Source organism: Oncorhynchus masou, chromosome 12 (assembly GCF_036934945.1).
Source record: "Oncorhynchus masou masou isolate Uvic2021 chromosome 12, UVic_Omas_1.1, whole genome shotgun sequence".
In the NCBI taxonomy this organism is placed as follows: Eukaryota; Metazoa; Chordata; class Actinopteri; order Salmoniformes; family Salmonidae; genus Oncorhynchus; species Oncorhynchus masou.
This window is the reverse complement of record NC_088223.1, coordinates 35,718,422-35,740,848: the sequence shown is the minus strand read 5'-3', so window position 1 is coordinate 35,740,848 and position 22,427 is coordinate 35,718,422. Positions and strand designations below refer to the sequence as shown.

The following is a 22,427-nucleotide window of genomic DNA, read 5'->3' as shown; positions in this document are numbered from 1 at the left end:
TAATTAGAAGGAATTATAAATGAACATTGATGGAATCCTGTGCCTTTGACACCGAACAGAGAAGTCCAACAGTTGTACTAGTTCAGCCTTCAAAACCATGTCTGTGACTGTGCCCATGGTTACAGAGATACTGTAGCTATATTATTTTACCTTGTGTTGTTCTTATGTCTTATGAAAACACTGTGTTTTCCAGACAGCCAAGAGAATTAGGAAAGTAATCCATGCCTGTTAGTGCTGAATTAGTGCAAACTGTCACATTTTTATCCACTACTGCACAGATATTCAATTACATCTTAACCAACAGAAAAGCAAGATAACGATGTCCTCCTTCACTAAACATGGCCTCAAACGATACCACTACCATTATATCTTCTGTCCACATCTCTTAGCTGTTATTCATGAGACTAGAGAGAACCTCTCTGTCCTCTAAGCAGCCCTGTCTGTAGGCTACTGGAGACCACTAAAAGTCTTTCATGCTTAAAATATAACCTGTGGTTCCTGGGGGCGACACTACAGCTCGTTAGGGTCCCCTGATGAGTGGGGCACATCAGGAGCAAGCTGTGATCTCATTATCTCGCCGGCCTCTCCGGATACGGTCCAATTGCCTCCGTGTGAACAAATGACCGTGTAATTAAAGTTAAACAAATGGGACATGTCATCGCAGCGTAATACTGTCTGGTGTACCACTTCCCCAACCACCTGCTAGTTAAGGGACATTGAGGAGGCGTAATATTTTCCTTGACCCCAACGCGACAGGGCAGATAAGGTAATGCTAACTTGAGCAGGTAGCAGGAACTGAAAGCAGTCTAGCTGAAAGGTAGAGGATATGGTCTGGTACTGGTTGCGGTTATCCGTTAAGATATACTGGTAACTGTTTATGCTGCTGCCTATAGAATATACCTAAAAGCTGGCATTGGAAGCACAAACTGGAATGAAATTAAGAGGTTAAGTAATTCCTATGATAATGTTATGGCACTGTAATATACCACACAGCACATGCCCATAACTGTCTATTCCTCTTGAGCCAAAAGGGGCTGAAAATAAATTTGTCATACATAAACTACGCCATTTTATGTTTTAACTGACTGACAGCAATCATTTTTCTGCTCAATAATGTGTCAATGAACCCCGAGCCCCTGCACAACATAAGCGCTGCCATGGTGACGCATGAGTCATCTGGCCTTAATCACTTGTATATGTCCCTTATGACACCACCGCCACGCCGGAAGTGGCCCCAGATGTTTTGCCCCAGAATATTCAATTAGGGCATCAATATCAGGGTCCAGTATCCTTCCTGGGACCAGGCAAGCAGGCAGGGAGCTACAGGGGGTTTACTTACCAAGGCTGGAGACATCCTTGAACGGGCCCCACGATAACATAGCAACGGTATTCTGCAAGTGTGGGCAAGGAGATAGCTGCCTGTGTCAATTGTCTACATGCAATGGATAGAGCGAGGGAGAGTGCAGAGGGAGGGAGAAAGAGAAAAAGGAGAGAAACAGCGAGGAGGAATAAATGAGAGCTTGAGAGGAAAAGAAAGAGGAAAAGAGAGAAAGAAGATGGAGTGAGGGAGAAACCAAAGCAGCATCATTATATCTTGAGTTAGTTTCCCCCTTCTGTCTTTTACCCATAGGCATTTTAAGAGACGGCAGGTGATCCATCGCAGATCTCAAAGCACCACAGGGATCCTTACACCACATTCCATAATTGCAAAGCCTTCCCTCAACTACTTTTTGACACCTCGGCCAAATCATAGCTCTTTATGCCAGAAACACAGACGAGGTCCAGGTCGCCATGAGACACACACACCACAGGAGTTTTATAAACACTGTTACGCTCTTTGTCTGAAAACAAACTCCTAAATCTCCCACTAATAGCCTGTTTCAGCCCACCAACAGCTCTTACAAAATCCCTGTTTTTTTTAAATAACGCTGAATACAGGCAAGTTGCAATGTGGCAGAAAATAGTTTTCTTGCAGACAACTCTGTTCAGACACTTTGAGATCAATCCGTTGCAAAGAATCAATACTTAGTCCCTTACATCTCTTTTATCTGTTTGAACAAGTGTTAAAACACCTCTGCAACTATTGCATAAATAACATCTGTAAGGGTAAAGGTTTTATTTCATTTGGGGCTGAATCCTCCGATTCAGTATTAGCCCTGAGACAAGGCTGTAGACTCCTATGACACTACAGCTTTCTATCAGGGTTACTGCACTATTTATTTGATGTAATGTATGTGTGTATTCTACTGATGTTTCTTCTCTGAAAATTGTATAGACATCTACAACCATGTTTGGTGGTTCGTGATGACTGTTGGTAAACTTTGTCATTCCTGTTTTTAGATCCTGGGCGATCATTTGTCATGACAGATTTATAACAATGTCATGCTCATTTTAAAAGGAAAATAGTTAAGGTTTACCTTGGTTTTGTGCAACACAGCAATCACAAATAGATAATTGCTCCAAAATGCTTTGAAATGTACTGTGCTTATTTTTAATTGACCATTTTCCAACCCTGAACTTTCCTTCAAAGTCTACTTGAAATGAAGCATATTGCAGTTGTTTCTCCAAAGAGCGAGTGGGAATGAGGATCACATTCAAGGCCTTTCTTCTTCAGAAAAGTTCAAACAAAAATATCACAAGGGCAATGTTTTCTAATTGTAGCATCCACTCCCATTGACAAATGTACAGCAGTCCACTCCACCGCCAGGGATAGCCTCAGCACCAACCAAGAGGCCCCTGGAGCTCAAACTTACCTGTGTGTCGTCAAATGAATCTTCTCTATGCTGAGATCCTGGTTGAAATCCAGGTTTTGAATTGCGATTTGAAGACTGAGCCACAGCAATTTCCAGATTTCAGAGGTTGGTCACTCATACCTTCCGCCTTACCTTCAGATATCTCATTGTTCTCCTCAGTGACACTGGTGTCTTTCTGGTTTTTGGGTCGTACATTCTGGGGCTGTACATTCTCATTGTCAGGCTCTGAAAGTTGGGCAGAAACAAACCAAACACATTTCCATTGACACATTATACTGTAGAATACATTTTGTCAAATATGTTAGAACAATGGCAATCACACAGATCAACTAGTTCCTTTGATAAACAACCTCATGAAATCATAGAATAAGTTGTAAATGTTAAAAGGCTCTTCTCACTCTTAAATGTTCCTTGAAGTGGCTTGCTCTCCTGAGCACCTTTCACAGCAGTGACCTTGACTGTGTACAACTTTCTGGGGTCAAAGTCTATGATCACTTTGGCTTCCTTTTTTGTCATCTCTAGTTCAGTCTCCTCTGCATCTGTAATTGGAAGAAAGTAACAAACAAGACCAAACTTAGAAATTGGTTTCCCTTGTGTTCTGATTTGTTTATTAAATGCATTCTAATGAAAATTAGTTTATCATAATAAAAAGAGTAAAAAAAACAAAAAACATTTTCAATTAAACTTTTTTGTAATCTCCTTTTCAGGTGAAATGTCAGGGATGACAATGATGTTGAGTTGACGTGCTGGTCGCAATGAAAGATACTACTGCTACGGGGGTATATTGGCAGTAACAGAACTAGTCAGTGGCTAAACGGCTGCTGCAGGACAAGTAGAGAGGCCTCCGCGCTCCAACACACCTGAATTATTTTAAGCAGTACCCACAGCACATGAAGAACCTCAGTTGGACTCACTCAACTGTCTCTCTCTTCAAAAACAACTTATCAGGGCTGTTGGTAAAAAAAAACAGGAGAATGCACTCACAGTGTCGCCTAGTGATTCAAAATCCATTTAGATCAATTGACACTGGCAGAGCACTGAAGCACTTAAGGTAATGTAGCTAAGTAGCTAAAATATACTATTTATGCATTGACCTTAGGTTTCGTCATTCTTGTTCTGCATATCAGAACAGAACTACGGAATTACAATTATCATGACATTTAACACTCATATTTCACGTGTTCACTGACACCTACAGTTCCTCCTTTATTACAATTATGGTACATCTGCTTTGCATGGCCTGAAGGCAACACGTTGCAAATGGAAGTGAGTGGGCATGTTGTAGAAATGGGGGTGTCATACCTTGCCAGATCTTGTTTAAAGATGATTCAAAAAACTATGTAATGAGGGGGTGTGTCCATCATAGGTCATTCATAGGCATTATTGACCAATACTTCTGAATGTACCACAGCATACTTGAAAACCACTGATTGTTTTATATTTTTCAACAAAATGTCTGTGTTGATACAGCACACTCCGTATACATGATACATAATGCATCAGAAATGCACAGTGGTCACACTTACCTTACCCTGAATCTTATAACAGTCAAGTCAATGTGCATTTTGAAACCTGACGAAGATGAGAGTGCTACTTTCAAACACATGCGCCAGGATTGGTAATTTACCTTTCTTATATGAGCTCTCTTGCGCTGAGGTGGGAGGGGTGGCAAAGTGTGTCCTTAAAAACGTACACCAAAGTGCCAATTTCAGGCAGCGCTGGTGGGGATATTTAAGACTAACCAAAAGCTGGTCTTGGATTTTGACAGCAGAAGCGCAGCCTATCCTTCCGTGATGTACAGAGACCATATGCGCAAATATGCACATGGAACAAGAGAGGTGTTCTTTTTGTGTCCCTAAACCTCAACCTCATTTCCTTTCATTTGATTAACATCCAAGCATTGCTTCCCCTCCTCTCAATGAAGGCTGTTTTTTTTGTCCTGCCCAATGCATTCAGTAAGTACCCAAGACTATTGATTAAGGGTTTGGCCCGTAAGACCGCTTTGAAATACATCTTAATCACCAAAGCTGTATAGATAATATTTGGGAGCAGTAAAAATGTGAGTGGATATCCCCTTTTTATTTATATTTCTTATCCTGGCCATGCATTAGCCAAGGAGACTATCGATAAAGGGTTTCTAAAATAATGGTCTACCTGTGAAGCTTTTGCCATCATGCTTTTGCATTATTCACAATTCACATAGGCCTAAATGCAGTGAGACTCCATTCAGCTTGTATTCATCCCCATTTCCAAAGAGCGCCTCTTGTCTGGCTACCAAAGACGTGCTCCGTCAAAACATATTCAAATTATTCAGTCAGTCCTATAACACCATATCAAGGGTAGGCCTAGGCTATATCTTGCTTATTGAGAACATGCCTCACACATACAAAACAAATTTATACATTTAGGCCTATGCTCGTTGAAGCCAATTTCAACAATGTTGACTGTCAATTACTCATTACTGTAGCATATGCTATTTAATACATGTAATATCAATCTACAATGAACTAGGATGAGAATATTTCGTGCCCCCTGCCAAATTGACAGCAATGCAAAGACTGTCAATAACCTAAAGAACTTGTCACTGCATGCAGTATTAAGCCATGAAGCGTATTGATTGGCCAGTGAGTGGCCAAGCCCTCATCACACCTCCAATTTATGTATTAATCAAACCCTAACCCTTTCGTGCCACTACCAGCTACTACGGCTATAATTCTGGTTGTGAAAATAGCAAAAATATTTCTGACACACCCCTAAACCTATAGAGCTACTGCCAGTGCTAAGATTTACCATTACATTGGGTTTGTTAAAATAGAGCCCTAAGTGTTGGAGAAGGGAGTAAGAGTTACTACCCACAATCCAGTGCTGCATTCAATTCCACCCCAATCATGATGATTTGTGTATGTCTGCGGGTGTCACCCTCTGTCAAAGCAAGTCTTCTTCAACGAACAAAGGCTCACTGACTAGCCTCTCTCAGGAGCTCCCATTTCAACCCACACGTAATATAAAAACTCTGACTGACTCCGCAATTGGAATGCCATTCTGAGCAATGACAAACACTGAACTGCAGGGGTGGAGAGAAAGAGAGAAGAGTGAAATCAGACCTGGTTTCAAATAGCATTAGTTTTCTTTAAAATACTAAAATACTTCAGCTGCGCTAGATTGAGCTTGTCTGGTGCAAAGGAACCAATGGAATAGCCCCAAAAGGGCAAGCCTCGCCACCCGTACTCCAGGTAGACTCGATCAAAAGCTCATAGCATTTAAAAAGACAAACAAATACTATTTGAACCCAGGTCTAGAAGAAAAGGTTGAAATATCCTCCATTCTGCAGCTGGCATGAAGAGCAGTTCACCAGAGGAAGCCAGCTTGGTGGGGAAATGTGCTCGTTCAGCAGGGTGCCAGGGGTGGGATGAGATTGTGTCCCATGCCCCGGCTGGCCTCAGGCAGTTTAGATACAGCTGCTTCTGCTCTGCTCACTGAGTCTTATCTGACGCTACTCCATTATCTTGATCAACACCAACTCAAGGCCAGGCAAGCCACTGAAGCTACAGCTTCAATAAGGACAAAGTAAAATCCATGGTAGAATGTCATGGAGTCTATCTATACATTGAGAATGGGCCATTTATTAATATGTTTCCTTAAGAACAACTACTTGAGAAGTGAAATGGTAGGCTGTACTACACAGTGAGTCACCTAATAGGTGTATCAATCATAGTGATTATTATAGATTACAAAATCGATGTTTGGGGTTCATTTCTCATTGTGACTATAAAATACAGGAAAATCACACACTCTGAAGTACTCCTATTTCTTTACTGCAAGTGCACGCCAAAAACATTGGCTCTCTCACTGCAATAAGAAAATGGGTGTACAAAAGTGTGTGCCACTCTCCTCTTTTCTTCATGATTATTACCCATCAGTCTGTGTGTTCTTCAACTCCTACTCCAACTATCATGACTATAGTCAAACTTCCAGAAGACATTCATGTCATAGGAGATGAGTAATAACCCGATTACATTATCATCTGATGTTTAGTTGATATGTAATTATGTTTTCTACACTGCAAGTATAAAGCTGTTGTGAAACACGCAACATAAGTTAGACAGCCTCCTTCAGGGCCAAATCGTAACTTGATCGTTCGTTCTCGTTGCTGGACCTTACCTGACTGTGTGCTATAAATAAATCTGTAGCTTTCAAATTCTCCTTTCGGTTCTTTCCATGACACATGCAGCTGGGTTGCGCTCAGGACTTTGAAACGAAGTCTTCGTGGGGTGGCAACTAGACAAAAAAAGACAGAAAACACAGCTTTACAATAACTGACTAACTCAAGAAGCATTTGTATATAGTATTCAAACGTAATATTGAATGCATGGTTAATGACACCAAGACAGTGGTTGGAGTTCAATGAGGCGTAAAAACCAATGTTTTTTGAAAAAAAAAAATCTCCAAATTCAGTAACTAGCAGAGTGTGAAGGGTTTGGGGATTTTTTGCCAATGGAAATGCATGAAACTCGAGATTCCCCAGTTAAAAGTGATTATGAAACAGTTCGATTGAACTCCAGCCAGTGTTTGGCGAGGTAACAGGCACTCTCCATCTGTGTTTCAACAGTCCTAAAAGATTGAATCTTGGCCAATTAAAAAGATACAGATTCAAAGAGTACCACAGATGTCACAAAAAAGCAAAGTCACATTCTCTCCCTTCCTTTGCCATTGATAGCTCTCATATCTCTTTTGGCGGGGGGTCTTTTGTGAAGCACTTATCTCAGCACCAAAGTACCATCCCCGATCTCATCATGATTGCATTTCACCGGAGCAGTCGAATTGAGATTGTATTATAAAGAGTGTGCTCTTTACTTTGAGGCCTTTTCAGAGGAGAATGTGCCTTTTTTTTCAATTGCAGCAGCGACAAATTGAAAGGCACTGGAATAGCATTTATTCCTGTCTTCAAGAAGATATCTATCTGCAAGTAGAGCGATATACCACTTTCACCACTTCCTCTTGGGTCAACATCCCATCAGCTCTGCACATCAGGCAGTAATAGGCATTACCAAATCCCAAAGAAAAACAAACAAACCACCCAAAAAAAAACATTCCCCATCCAATTTGGTAACAACAGAAAAGACTGCAAACAGTCACACAAACTTGTCTTGTTTGTGTCCTCATTAAGAGCAGGCAAGATATATTTTGGCAATGTATTCTTTAAATACCTTCAGACATTAATGTAGGTATGGAAACAATACAATCAAGCGCATAGAAAGAGGTAACTCATCAGAAGGTAAAGAGACCGAAGATGGTGCATGGTGCAAACAGGCAAATGATCATTCTGTACCGTGCTCACCAACCTGAAAATGGGGGGTGGGTATTCAGCAGGGCTTAACTCTCTCTGAAAAAAAGATACCTCTTCTCTGAAGAATGTCGCTTCCCCGAGTGAGAGAATTAGAAATTGTGTTGTTTGTGTGTATGTTTTTTTTTAAACCTTCAGAGACTTGTTGCATTCATTTGCACATTTCCAAAACAAACTAGTAGTACAACATCTCCAAGACAAAAGACTTGCCTGTGTGAAGATAGGGTTAAGTTCTTATATATATTTTTCATAGCTGTCTTTTGCAAACAGCCAGAAGGCTGGTGAGGGTTTATGAGGCCTCAAGCACCCATGGGAAGTTTGGAACAAGTCAGACATGGAAAGTGTAATGCATTTTAAATAATCTGTGAAAATGTGTTACTCCAGTGCCAGCCTCTCTACACTGGCTTCCTGTTAATGCTAGGGCTGCAAACCCACAAAGCATTACATGGGCTTGCTCCTACCTATCTTTCCGATTTGGTCCTGCCGTACATACCTACACATACTCTACGGTCACAAGACACAGGCCTCCTTATTGACCCTAGAATTTCTAAGCAAACAGCTGGAGGCAGGGCTTTCTACTACAGAGCTCAATTTTTATAGAATTGTCTGCCTACCCATGTGAGAGACGCACACCTGGTCTCGACCTTTAAGTCTTCATTGTAGACTCATCTCTTCAGTACGTCCTATGATTGAGTGTAGTCTGGCCCAAGGGGTAAATGGAAAGGCACTGGAGAGACGAACAGCTCTTGCTGTCTCTGCCTGACCGGTTCCCCTCTCTCCACTGGGATTCTCTGCCTCTAGCCCTACTACAGGGGCTGAGTCACTGGCTTACTGGTGCTCTTCCGTACCATCCCTAGGAGGGGTGTGTCACTTGAGCGGGTTGAGTCACTGACGTGATCTTCCTGTCCGGGTTGCCGCCCCCCCTCGGGTTCGTGCCATGGGGGAGATCTTAATGGGCTATACTCTGCCTTGTCTCAGCGTAGTAAGTTGGTGGTTTGAAGATATCCCTCTAGTGGTGTGGGGCCTGTGCTTAGGCAAAGTGGGTGGGGTTATATCCTGCCTGGTTGGCCCTGTCCGGGGGTATCGTCGGACGGGACCACAGTGTCTCCCGACCCCTCCTGTCTCAGCCTCCAGTAATTATGCTGCAATAGTTTGTGTCAGGGGGCTAGGGTCAGTCTGTTATATCTGGAGTATTTCTCCTGTCTTATCCGGTGTCTTGTGTGAATTTAAGTATGCTCCCTCTAATTCTCTCTCTCTCTTCTCATGCAGGACTTGGGCCCTAGGACCATGACTCAGGACTACCTGGCCTGATGACTCCTTGCTGTCCCCAGTCCACCTGTTTGTGCTGCTGCTCCAGTTTCAGCTGTTCTGCCTGTGGCTATGGAACCCTGACCTGTTCACCAGACGGGCTACCTTGTCCCGGACCTGCTGTTTTCGACTCTCTCTCTCTACCGCACCTGCTGTCTCGAACTCTGAATGATCGACTATGAAAAGCCATCTGACATTTACTCCTGAGGTGCTGACCTGTTGCACCCTCTACAACCACTGTGCTTATTATTATTTGAACATGCTGGTCATCTATGAACATTTGAACATCTTGGCCATGTACTGTTATAATCTCCACCTGGCACAACCAGAAGAGGACTGGCCACCACTCAGGGCCTTGTTCTTCTCTAGATTTTTTCCTAGGTTCCAGCTTTTCTAGGGAGTTTTTCCTAGCCACCGTGCTTTTACATCTGCATTGAATTCTATTTGAGGTTTTAGGCTGGGTTTCTGTATAGCAGTTTGTGACATCGGCTGATGTAAAAAGGGCTTTATAAATACATTTGATTGATTGATTATAAGGAGGGGCATATTGGGTGATGGGCATGTGGCCACATGCCGTTGGGTGACTGTGGCCTGTGTTACCAGACCTCCTTCCCTTGTTGATCGCCGTAAGGTCTGGATGCTTTCAGTTAAACCTCTCTGGTGTACTGTACTTTGAAGGAAACTTCTATGGAAGCCAACTGACAGGCCACCCAGACCTGTAAAGGGACAGGTTGTTTATCTTAAACCAGAGGGCAGCTCTTCAGAACAGAAGGCTTCTGCCGACAACTAATGGATGCTGTCCAAGGTGTAATGATACAATACATCTCAAAGGGGCACTATACTGTAGCCCAGGTTAGCATAGCGCAGAGTCCACTCTTAGCACAGGAATGCTGTGGTTTGTTTCACTTGAGGACGGCAACGGTGTCAAGACAAGCCCAGATAAACAAACTGCAGCTGTTTGAGGATGCAGTTCTTGTTCTTCTTCGCATCAACAAGGTTAAGGTCAAAGGCAGATATATACAGTAAGGGTAGGTAGTTCATGTCAAAGCAAATTCTGAAAGCACTTGAGTCGACTGCAAATGGAATGTTAATGATGTGATATTATACACAAAAATGTGCCAATATACCAGTAGATAGTGACTTTTCCCTTTGAAGTAAAATAATCACAAAGTGACAGCAACACAAAGACAAATGCTTCGACAAAAGCTGCACATCAAAAAGACACACACCAGACAGAGGATAAGGAGCAGCCTATACGATTGTGTTTACCTTGACTCTGAGCTTGCACAGGTAAGAGAGAGATAAGAACCAGACAGAGTAGAGGACTCCATACCCACATCTTCAGTCCTATAGCTTGCATCCTTCACACTGGTAAAGGAGGGGAGCTCAGAAAACCTGAGGAGACATTAAAGGGAATGACAATGCTTGATGTTATAGAAAAAAATTACTTCCATTATTAAAGGGATAATTTTGGGTTTTCACAATTATCTATACCTTCCCAGAGTCAGATGAACTTCTGGATACCATTTTTATGTGTCTGCGTCCAGTATGAAGTAAGTTAGAGGTAGTTTCGCGAGCCAATGCTAAATAGCGTTAGCGCAATAACTGGAAGTCTAGAACTGGAACAGCTTGACTGAAAATCTCAAACTATCCCTTTAATGCATTTTCAAAATAAGGGATGGAATTAGTTAGTTCTTATGGATGTAACAATTCACAGATATGCATAGGTCCCCGGTTAAGTGCGTAGGTTTGTGGACCCCAAACAGGTCCAAATGTAACAACATTACAAATCGCCTGTTCACAATTTTTTTTTCTCATATTACATTCTTTCTACCTTCCAAAAACCTAATATTTTGTGACAACTGATGCGTCCTCTCCTTCACTGTCGAACTAGATGTAACTGTGTTGACAGTCATTGATCTAAATGTCATTTTGCATGCCGAACAACCCCAGGCAATATCAGTAGTCTAGTCAAACAGCACATTGTGCCCAGATTCGCATGCTGACCAATGCGAGGTATGCGGCATGTTCCTGATCTTGCACATCTGTGTGGCACCTTCAGAATTCAAACATTAAAATGGTTTGCATGTGTGATATTAGGCATTATTAGTTGAGTGACAACCTATTGAATTTGCTAGATTATTGTTATCTATGTGCTTTTGAAAATGGTGTTTTACCGGTATAAAATTAAGCTACCTGAGACACAACCCAGTGTTGTTTCCTCATAATTTCAACCCCAAAAAAGCAATGTGATGATGTTGAATCAACGCGGAAAACTGTTTGGATTTGCTAAAAGTCATTAACGTAAGGGCATTTTGTCTTTTTTTAACCCATCTTTTAAACGTAATCCAATGATGTTGAATTCACGGTAGTTAAAAACTCAACCAAATGTAAATCAAAACTAGACGTTGAACTGAGGTCTGTACCCAGTGGAAACTCTCATCTGGCTATACCTGCTGAACAGGGCTTACTACAATAGATTTTATTTGTATTGTTCAGGTTCACCATCAGCAATAGTTTTGGTAGTTTTACTTTAAACAATCAGTGTATATAATTATTTGTAGATACACAAGGTGAAGTTGATCATTTCATAATGAGGACAGTAATCACACGAGGCACACTGCATGGCCAAAGCAAGAGGTGAAGAGAAGATCCCTCAGTAAAAACTTCCAAATGGTCAAAACAATTCCATTTTGAGATGGGGTGGAATCCAAAGTTGTGCAATAAATTCATTGGCTATGTCATAACTAATTTGTAAACAACTAATATACATTAGTAGCTCAAACACATAATCTGCAAAAATGACATGTTAATTAGTGGGTGACAATTTCAGAACCAAAGTGGGGGGGGTGGACAAAAAACCTAGGCTACATTGCCCCCAAATCTGATAGTAGTATTGGGATGGTAGATGCCTTGTCTCCCTTATGGCTCAGCTAAGGTGCCTAGATAGTACATACACCATATACATACATAATTTACACACACACACCACACACCACACACACACACACAAATCCAGCTCAGAGAGGCCCATTTCATGAGCTCCATCAGCAGCAGATTTTAATTTAGAAAAGAAAATGTACGTGTTTACGCAACAAATGTTAGTGCATCGTATCGTATTACATCAAACCAAGTCGCTTCGACTCATTCTCTAATCAAACCAATTCGCATGGAATCATTTCAAACTAAAACGTATTGTTCCTGTATCGTATTGGAGCTCATGTATCTAGCACGGGAGGAGGTTGGTGGCACTTTTTTGGGGGAGGTCGGGCTCGTGGTAATGGCTGAAGCGGAGTAGGTGGAATGGTATCAAATACATCAAACACATGAATTAATCATCATGAAAGGGAAAGATGCATATCTCTATAAGTTATAGAACAATACAATACATATTATTAATAAACTTCAAAGAATGTAGATACAAAAGTGCATTCCCAAGTAAATTTCAAATAACTTTGGAAACAACGAACTCATCAAAGCATTTAAACTTTGACATAACCATACTGACACCCATAAACCATTCAAATGATCTTTGAAACGTGGCATGATCCTGCAGAGTACCGTGGCAGGAATAAAATGCATGCAATTATGAAAAATGAATTCGTTTTTTTTTTAAATGAGGGTGTAAAAAAAAGATGATGTCACACCTTTACCTTTATCTCAAACTTATGCAAACATTTCAACAGGAATACTTCATCATTAGGCTAGCTGACATTTCAAAGAGCACTTCAATTCGCCATGCCTAATCATTCTCCTCGGCTAATAAATAGCATTCTAATCTTTGCATTTTGAGAAATTGCAGGAGTAACCTACAGGCAAAGCACAGTAGAAGTCAACTACCCTCGATGATGGTTCGTGTAGGCCTACAGATTTAGGAAAACATTGAAAACGACTGTACATTATATTTTAATTATAAATTAGATAAACAAACAGTATCGACGAAATACAACAGATAAAGTAAATTGACAAAACCAAATTTGCATAAATTGTCAAACGCGCCCCCACAACCACCACTGACAGGTGACGTTCCACTTCCTACCACTTCTACTTTGAATGTGTAGACATAAAACACTGACTTTATCCCAAACTAAAGAAAATATGTCATACCTTTTTCAAAACATTAGTTTACAGGTAGTATTGCTCCAAATGGACCCTTCATGCGTGTCTTCCTTCGCCGGCTGTTGGCAAACTATCTTCAGCTCACGCTTCTTCAGTGTCAGATTTGCGAAAGTGGGTGTATCCCGCGTTGCTATTCGTTCACCCATCCCTTGAGCTATTCATTCCCCCATCCCTTGCGCCAATCATTCACCCATTCCTTGAGCTATTCATTCCTTCACCTCGTTAAATCTCGATAGAGGCAGATAAATGTCTGACCGCCCGCGGGGCAGACTACCTGTTTTTAACATTCGTCTGCGAGCTCTTTTTCAGGTATGTATTTTTCGCGCGCTTCTGGTCAGCACGAGCGCGTGCAATTGTTCGTTCCTCTTAGGGGAGAATGTACTGATTTGGCTGAAACATTTAGGTAGCTTAATCAGCCAGCCATATGGCATCTTGGCATAATGCATATTATTATTATTATTATTATATTACATACACACACACATACATTCGTGTTGTTACGTAGGCCTATAACAACCATATTTACCTGTGAACCTGCTACATGAGTGGTTTCCGAGTAGCCTAGTCCTCTCAAAATCTGAATATGTCAACAATTTTAGGTTTCAATTTATAATATCTATTATTTGTTTGCATTCCATCTATCTGACTGTCATATCATCAGGGTGCAGCAAGTTGTTCTTGGCTAAATATGAAATGGGACATGTATGAAAGTGTCTATCAATCTTATACTTATGTAACCAAAATATGTACCATCAGGGTACGTTTTATTTGATTGGTTGGGTAAGGGCTAAAATTATTTCTGGAAAGTAACTTTGTTAAAAATACCTTTCTTGACCACATCAAATGTGTTAATGCCTGTGGAAGTAAGCCCAGTGGAATCCAGGATCCTTGGGACATCCCTACCTGAAAACCCTAACCTTAACCCCTGCCCTAATCTTAACCTTAAACTGATGGTCAGAGTCCCTGGCAGGTTATCCCCGAATTTGCCACATTGGTGTTATGAGTAGGATGGCACTCCAGTGCAGCCTAAACATTTTTTTAATGAATATCCAATCAAGTTTAATGTTTCACACAATTCATTTTTTTATTAAATGGTTCCAAACACACTGTCCATTGATTAATGAGCAGTAGTTTGATGTGAGATGGTCTAATCAAAACAGCTAAGTTTACTTATTTGAGTAACTTCGGGATAGCTGTTTTGATTAGACCATCTCACATCAAACTAGTGCTCATTCATCAATGGACAGTTAACACATCATTGACTTAAGGATGACTGAATGCAGTACAGTTAGCATGGGTAACCCCATGCAGTCTTAGGCTACGCACCTTTCCCAGTTGGCCCAATGTCAAATGTTTCTCTATAAGCACAGAGAGGTAGTTAGGAACGCCATGTTTTAGGTATAGCCATGACAGCAAGGTCATGGTTATAACAGAGGTGATAAAGAATAATATTTATAATAATCCCCCCCACTAGATGGAGTTTGAAATAGCTCACTATTTCTGCCCTTGACACATGCCCTGACCCATCTAAAGAGCATTCTATGCTACTGCACTTAAACCTTTGAGCCCTTAACCCCTGTAATGCCCTCAAGAGAGATATCTTAACCAACATTTCCTACACTAACTGGCGCGAAGCTGGATATGTTTGTATCCCTCTATTACTCTGTAGTGATAGCAGCCCTAATAATAATGCGGGGAAACAATCTATAATGCAGGGAAATAGCTTGTAGTTTGTTATTGGTCATGTACTCTTATAATCTCCACTGGGCACAGCCAGAAGAGGACTGGCCACCCCTCACCCATCAGAAGCTGGTTCCCGTCTAGGTTTCTTCCTAGGTTCCTGCCTTTATAGAGAGTTTTTTTCTAGCCACCTTGCTTCTACATCTGCATTGTTTACTCTTTTGGGTTTTAGCTGGGTTTCTGTATAAGCTCTTTGTGACATAAACTGATGTAAAAAGGGCTTTATAAATAAATGTGATCGATTGATTGTAATATTATTGTGGCAGATGTGACATCAAACAAACATGATGACAAAACAAAAAAACATATTAAAGTACTGAAAAAGCCTGTTCAAGAGATTTGGATATTCATTCAATGAGATCCAATTTGCGAATATGAGTTGTATATGTGGTACATACTGCCACCTGGTGGTCAGAATTATGTATAATCTATGGCTCTGTTCACGTTGTTGAATGTTGTTCCTTATACTATAGTTCATTATGTAATCTACGATATTATAGCACCATGTTCTCCTTGACCAGATATTATGTCTACTTAAACTATAGTTCATTATGTAATCTACGATATTATAGCACCATGCTCTCCTTGACCAGATATTATGTCCACTTAATCTACGAATGCCAATGTGATCCTGTCAATCTTGATCTTCAAGGTAATTTCTTATTTTATTGCAGTTTAAAGTACCTGTCATGGTTCAATACATGCTGTTACTTTATTGCCATTAGATTGAAGCAGAGTAAAAATTCTAGCCATAATCTTGACGTTGCTAAAATAATTTGCTTCATTTGATGTGATTCCTTCTTTTTTTTGATTAATCATATCATAAACACTGATACATTGAAATACACATTTGCTAATATTTTGAATTGAATTACTTTATTTTATTAATTCATTGGCTAATTGAAATATTTACACACTGATCAGACACTAAAACAAATGTAGATACTCCTTGCTGGCCTGCCTGCACTAATACCCTCTAAAGATCAGTTGATCATAGCAAATGTATAGGGTCAGGCTACAGTCTATGGCTATATACAAGTACACATCCTTTAGTGCTTTTGGTCCTTCATACCTTAATGTTGGACCATGTGATCATGCATTACACTTGAAGTATTCTACAAAATGCACAATATCACTGCTATAACCTATCTATTTCACTTTGACATAATACATTCCTTTGTTGTTTAAAAAATAAAAAAGGATTAACATAGTGATAGGCTACTACTGACGGATTATTTGAACTTTTGTCAGTATTGTGGGTTTCTAAAAACATTGCAATGGAATCAGATTTGTTTTAATTTGATTTGAGAAACCGAGATGACATTCAAGCCTTTTTATGCAGCTAAGCAGTATGTGGTCTGCAGTTTGACAGTATTGTGCTATTTCCAGGCCAATATAAGTAGAATGTTTAAATTGCTCCTGCTACCAAACTTAAGAATTCAATGCCAAACATACTCAAAGCAAAATGCCAAGCTTATTCAACAAAACAACTTATATTTAAAAACACCTCTGCCATGTCCGAAAGCATGGAGTTGTTTACAATATGTGCAACCTGACTTATCAACAACACCCTAAATACTAGTCTTTCTAGGAAGAAACCCTCTATTGGAGCATAGGAGGGAGTGGATGGAAAAGCAAACAGCAGGGGGATGGCAATGAGTAGGCGAACAGGTCAAAAGTCTAAACCGCCTCAAGAGAACAAAAGCACAAGCTGGAACCATGTTAACCACGGAACACTGGTCAGTCTTGGACTGGTGATGTAAACACACGTCTTCATGGGGCCCATCAGGTTTCTGTGGGGTCGCTGTTTCTGTGACCCTCGTCCCAGGTCGATGATGTAGCTAAGTCCATATGGCTCCATATCAAGGTCATAAGGTTTCTATGGATTTATTTGGGCCAATACAGTCCACATTCTTACTCTACGCTTTCCGCCTCCAAGAGCCAATGGGTGACTGAGACCTTAAGTTGACTGTAACCAAATACAATACAACCTCATCCTCAACAATCAGACTCCTCCATAATCTCCATGACCACGGTTCGTTTTCCAGTGAGGATGAGGTTTCTGACCATCTTGTAGTCCAGAGACAGGACGTTCAGACCATTGACAGAGACCACAAACTGGCGCACCTGGAAAACAGACTTTGGTCAAATATTGTACGTACTGAATATAATTTATGAGAGCTGCATATAGCAGAGGAAGACGTTTATTGCGTACCCATCTAACAATATTGATTTGACAAAGTTATCAACCTGGAGGCACTGGAGCTGCTCTTTACACTACATGTCCCACAATGCCATGGTACTCACCTTCACTCCTACTGCTGCTGCAGGCCCACTGGGGTCCACTGCCTGGATGTGACATGGCCTACTCCCCCTGACCACAAATCCCCAGCCCACCGCATCACCCACAATCTGGAGATAGATTGATCAGATTACTTAAAAAGAAAATAGTCAGTAAAATCACAAATATAATGTACTCATGAAAAAGGTTATGGATTTGAATGATATTTGGTTGAGTTTCATGCTTTTGGCATGAATAAGAGATAACACCGTGGTAACGTACTGTAAATGTCCTCTTTATGTATGGGCCTCCTGGTCTCTGCAGCTCCTCTGGACTCACTTGTCTCTTCAGCACTGTCAATGGAACAAACACTTAATTAGCAGGTTCTCAGTGTAATCATGAACAGTGGTGTTTATATTGAATCTGTACAGTAGATAGGACGTGATAGAGCTTTAGATGAAGACCAAAGAGACTCTTACCTGATTTGGGGTTTGACAGCACAGGTGAGGTAGGGGTGAGAGGGCTTCTGTTATAATACCCACTGTTGCCACTACTAAGACTGTTATCATGCGCCCCAGACACCATCTTTCTTTCCTTGGATGGAGTGACTGAGAGGAGAAGAAGAATATATAGAGATATCGCACAGAGAGAACATATACATGTTGTATAATTGAGAGTGATTGACAAAGTGTACTGAGAGGAAAAAACACTAATAACGAAAGGAAGCCATGTTATTCATTCTGAAATTTCATACACACATTCAGAACTGTTTACTTTGCTGTAGTATCTACAGTAGAACACATCAAACACACACCACACACCCCTCCCCCCTGCCACCCATTTCATATCTGAGTGTTTTGAAAGAACTAAGCGTCTGCTGTTAATCAAATATAGCAACACAATGTGCTGTATCAACACTCCCTGACCTGATTGATATCACAATACCACTTCCTGACAAACTAATATTTATGTACCAGCCTATCCATGTAGCTATGGATACTGTACTTAGCTACATAACAATCACCAGCATACCATTATGATGGCACATAAAATAAAGGTAGAATTCACCCCCCGTCAAACTCAATGCAATAATGCTTTCATCTATGTTCTGTAGCTCTTCTAATTTATAGTTTAATATAATTGGACTGATCTATCATTTGTCATCAATAAAATTGTTCTCAATCTCTCCAAAAGAACAAATAAATGTGATCATTTAAAAATACTTAGTGGAGCCCAAGTACAAGTGAAAACAGTTCCACATTTACTTGTGGACAATTTCAATATCCCTAAAATCAACACTTTTCACATATTTGCCTCAAATAATAAAAGTAGCCCTTACCAGCTGTCCGAGGTCCCATAATACAATTAAATTCACTTCAAAGGTTTGCCAGCCAAAGTGCCTAGTAACTTGGGAAGTTGCTGTCTAATATTTCTGATGCTGCAGTCAGCTATGGTGCTCCGGTGTAAATGTTAAATGTTAACCCCCAGAAAGAGTAAACAGTCTAGGCTTGCTGGGAGGGAGGGAGAGGGAGGGAGGAGTTGAGGGATGCCTTGTTGCCAGGCTATCCCAGGGTAGGAGATAAGAGCTGAGAAAGGCATTGGGATCACTAATGCTCTAATGGAGGTAGGGACAGACACAGTGGAGTTTTCCACTGGTCACTGTGGTCAGGCAAGATGGAGTGGAATGACTGGACATTCTCTGTTACACATACGCACACATAAACACACACATACACACACATTCTCTGTCATGGTATATGGATGAGAGACGTGGACAGCAGGAAGGTTCAACATTATCAACAACAACAACATCCACAATGACATATAGACAAACAAACTGCTGATAATGGCCTAGTGATAATGGCATTCTGTGAGATAAATCAAGAACATTCCTAGCTGTTGTCAGCATGAGGTATTTGCTTCTACAAATACAATATTCAACGTATTTACCCAATTATATAACAGGCCTATATAATAGCATTGGTCATTTGAAAACAAAGAAGCTATCAGAAATTTAAGAGCAGTAGCAAATAGACCATAATAGGATCAAACATACTTGTTTCTAGAAACAAAAGTGTCCATGAGTTTGCTGGGTGTCATTGAGGTCAATGAACCCGTTCAACCCCTTTTAAAACAATATGATACAGTGATTTTGCTGTATAGTTTACTATCACTGTCCTAGATTATGTGAACTATATCCAAGAGAAAGTTTGTTGTATAATTCAATGACAAACCAAGATGATCATCAAACCAAGATGATCATTGACCACACACCAACACTGAGTGCACCATAATCTGTAGTATAACATTAATGACCTCTATTCTGCAATAGCAATGTCTCTTTCCTCTCACATTGCTAAAAGGTAGAGACATACATCAAATCAAATGTAATTTGTCACATGCGCCGAATACAACATGCTTACTTACTAGCCCTTAACCAACAATGCAGTTCAAGAAATAGAGTTAAGAAAATATTTATTAAATTAACCCCAAAATTTTTTTTTAAATATCAAATCAAAAAGTAATACAATAAAATGACATCAAAATAACGAGGCTATATACCAAGTAAATGTGCGTGGGTACAGGTTAATCTGTAAAGTGACTATGCATAGATAATAAACATTGAGTAACAACAGTGATAAACAAAGGAGGTCATTTGATTAATTGTTCAGCAGTCTTATGGTTTGGGGGTAGTAGCTGTTAAGGAGCCCTTTTGGTCTTAGATTTGGCACTCCGGTACCACTTGCCGTGCGGTAGCAGAGAGAACAGTCTATGACTTGGGTGACTGGAGTCTTTGAAAATTCTTTTGGCCTTCCTCTGACATCGCCTAGTATTTAGGTCCTGGATGTCAGGAAGCTTGGCCCCAGTGATGTACTGGGTCGTACGCACTACCCTCTGTAGCGCTTTACGGTCAGATGCCGAGCAGTTGCCATACCAGGCGGTGATGCAACCGGTCAGGATGCTCTTGATCAGGCCTGGGCAACTCCAATCCTCGGGGGCCTAATTGGTGTCACACTTTTGCCCCAGCCCCAGCTAACACACCTGATTCTAATAATCAACTAACCATGATCTTCAGTTAAAAATTCTATTAGTTTAAAGCAGATGTGTTTGCTAGGGATGGAGGAAAAGTATGACACCAATCAAGCCCCCAATGACTGGAATTGCCCAGGCCTGCTCTTGATGGTACAACTGTAGAACTTTTTGAGGATCTGGGGACCCATACCAAATATTCTCAGCCTTCCGAAGGGGAAAAGGTGTTGTCGTGCCCTCTTCACAACTGTCTTGGTGTGTTTGGACCATGATAGTTCGTTGGTGATGTGGACATCAAGGAACTTGAAACTCTCAATCAGCTCCACTTCAGCACCGTCAATGTTAATGGGGGCCTGGACGGCCCTCCTTTCCTATAGAACACAATCAGCTCCTTTGTCTTGCTCACATTGAGGGACCCCACTGTATAGAGGTGAGTCATGATCAATAGGCTGATAAAGTCTGATATGGGTGACACACTGCCTCTGGTATTTAGAAAACATACAGCTCAATAACTTTATATAGGCCTTATCTTACATACAGATGTACAATCTTCATTTGATCACTAGTCTGTTGCCTCAGCAGGAAATGCAAACGTGTAGGCTTTTCAAGGTTTCAAAAAGCTTCTAAAGTTTGCAATTTCCACTTTAAAATGTCAGACTTGATTTGTCCTAATGAAAAAGGCATCCACCCCTACAAAAAACCTGTCCATGAATTATAATCCACATAATGATTGACATTTCTTGTTGCTGCAGGATTATTTTCCTTCTGTAACAAACTAGCACAAATGAAGCTCCTACATCTGTAGACTTAGGGCTCAATTCAATAAAACCCACATGTAGTGCAAAGCTCTTTCCCATATGTTTACAAATAAAATAACAGAATATTCCTGGATATTATACTACTAATACTAACAGTTAGGCTCTGCTCAAAGATACTGTAGATGCCTCCGGAATTCCAGAAAAGGTAGTGTGTGAGTCACATAAGGCCACTGTTATATAAAGTGCAGTAAGCTGTAAAGTATGTACTATACTGTATGTGGACTAACGTCCTTCAAGACATGTCTCCGCATGTCAAGATGACCATAAAAGCCTGCACTGAACAGTGACAAAAATATAGACGATAAGCTAAGTTTAGAGAATTGCAAGATGACAGTACAGTCAACACGATAGTATTACCACGACTTACTGTTTATCAGCACGTGTAATACATTTGAACCACAAATGTAGTTTAATTTGTCCTTACTTTGTATCATGTGTAAAAGAGTCCCCTTGCTATAGGCCCACATGATAGCAATAGCAGGCACACAGTGTCATTTCAGTCCTTTTTTAACATTTGCCATTTAAAGTCAGTTGACAGATGGTTGAAGGAATGAGACACTTTCCAAGAGACAATGGTTGGTCAGCTGGATGTAGTGTTGCAGTGCAGGGCTTGAGCAAAAGTGTTAACAATACCAGGGTTGGTGACCACTGTTATGGTGCTTTTTGTATTAGACCCATGAGGCTCACTTGGTAGAGCATGGTACTTGCAATGCCAGGGTTGTGGGTTTGATTCCCATGGGGGACCAGTAAAAAAATGTATGCACACACTACTGTAAGTTCCTCTGGATAAGTTTCTGCTAAATTACTAAAATGGACACGTATTAATGTATTATAGATAGCATTGCCATCTACTGGCCATAGACGGACTACCAAACCACAACCATTTTGTTGATCATGATTATTGAGGACATCTACATTTGTTTCTAACAATGGACAAGTTAAATAACAAGCAGTCCTGATCCAGCCAGACTTATATTTGTAGTCGTACAGCAACAGTGCTGTAACAAAGAGCATATGACCGTAGGTTACACAGA

General features: G+C 40.7%; 2 protein-coding genes across 4 annotated transcripts in view; both read right to left on the bottom strand.

Moving 5' to 3' along the window:
* The window catches only part of LOC135549942 (collagen alpha-1(XIV) chain-like), a 96,999-nt gene extending 83,382 nt beyond the window's left edge, over positions 1–13,617 (bottom strand). For all 3 annotated transcript variants that reach the window (XM_064980342.1, XM_064980343.1, XM_064980344.1), the window contains exons 1-5: positions 13,513–13,617; positions 10,675–10,800; positions 6,915–7,031; positions 3,152–3,292; positions 2,886–2,978 (exon numbers count right to left, since the gene is read on the bottom strand). In XM_064980342.1, the coding sequence (XP_064836414.1) occupies positions 2,886–2,978; positions 3,152–3,292; positions 6,915–7,031; positions 10,675–10,765 (442 nt within the window). In that variant the 5' untranslated portion in view covers positions 10,766–10,800; positions 13,513–13,617. The remainder of the gene's footprint in view (positions 1–2,885; positions 2,979–3,151; positions 3,293–6,914; positions 7,032–10,674; positions 10,801–13,512) is intronic.
* A 2,501-nt stretch (positions 13,618–16,118) lies between these two features.
* Positions 16,119–19,018, bottom strand: LOC135549940 (DEP domain-containing mTOR-interacting protein-like). The gene is made up of 5 exons (XM_064980341.1): positions 18,885–19,018; positions 18,025–18,153; positions 17,828–17,898; positions 17,572–17,676; positions 16,119–17,391 (listed from the first exon to the last, which is right to left on the bottom strand). Exons 1-5 carry the CDS (start codon positions 18,901–18,903, stop codon positions 17,263–17,265), a joined length of 453 nt encoding a protein of 150 aa, XP_064836413.1. The 5' UTR covers positions 18,904–19,018; the 3' UTR covers positions 16,119–17,262.
* Positions 19,019–22,427: the final 3,409 nt, after the last annotated feature.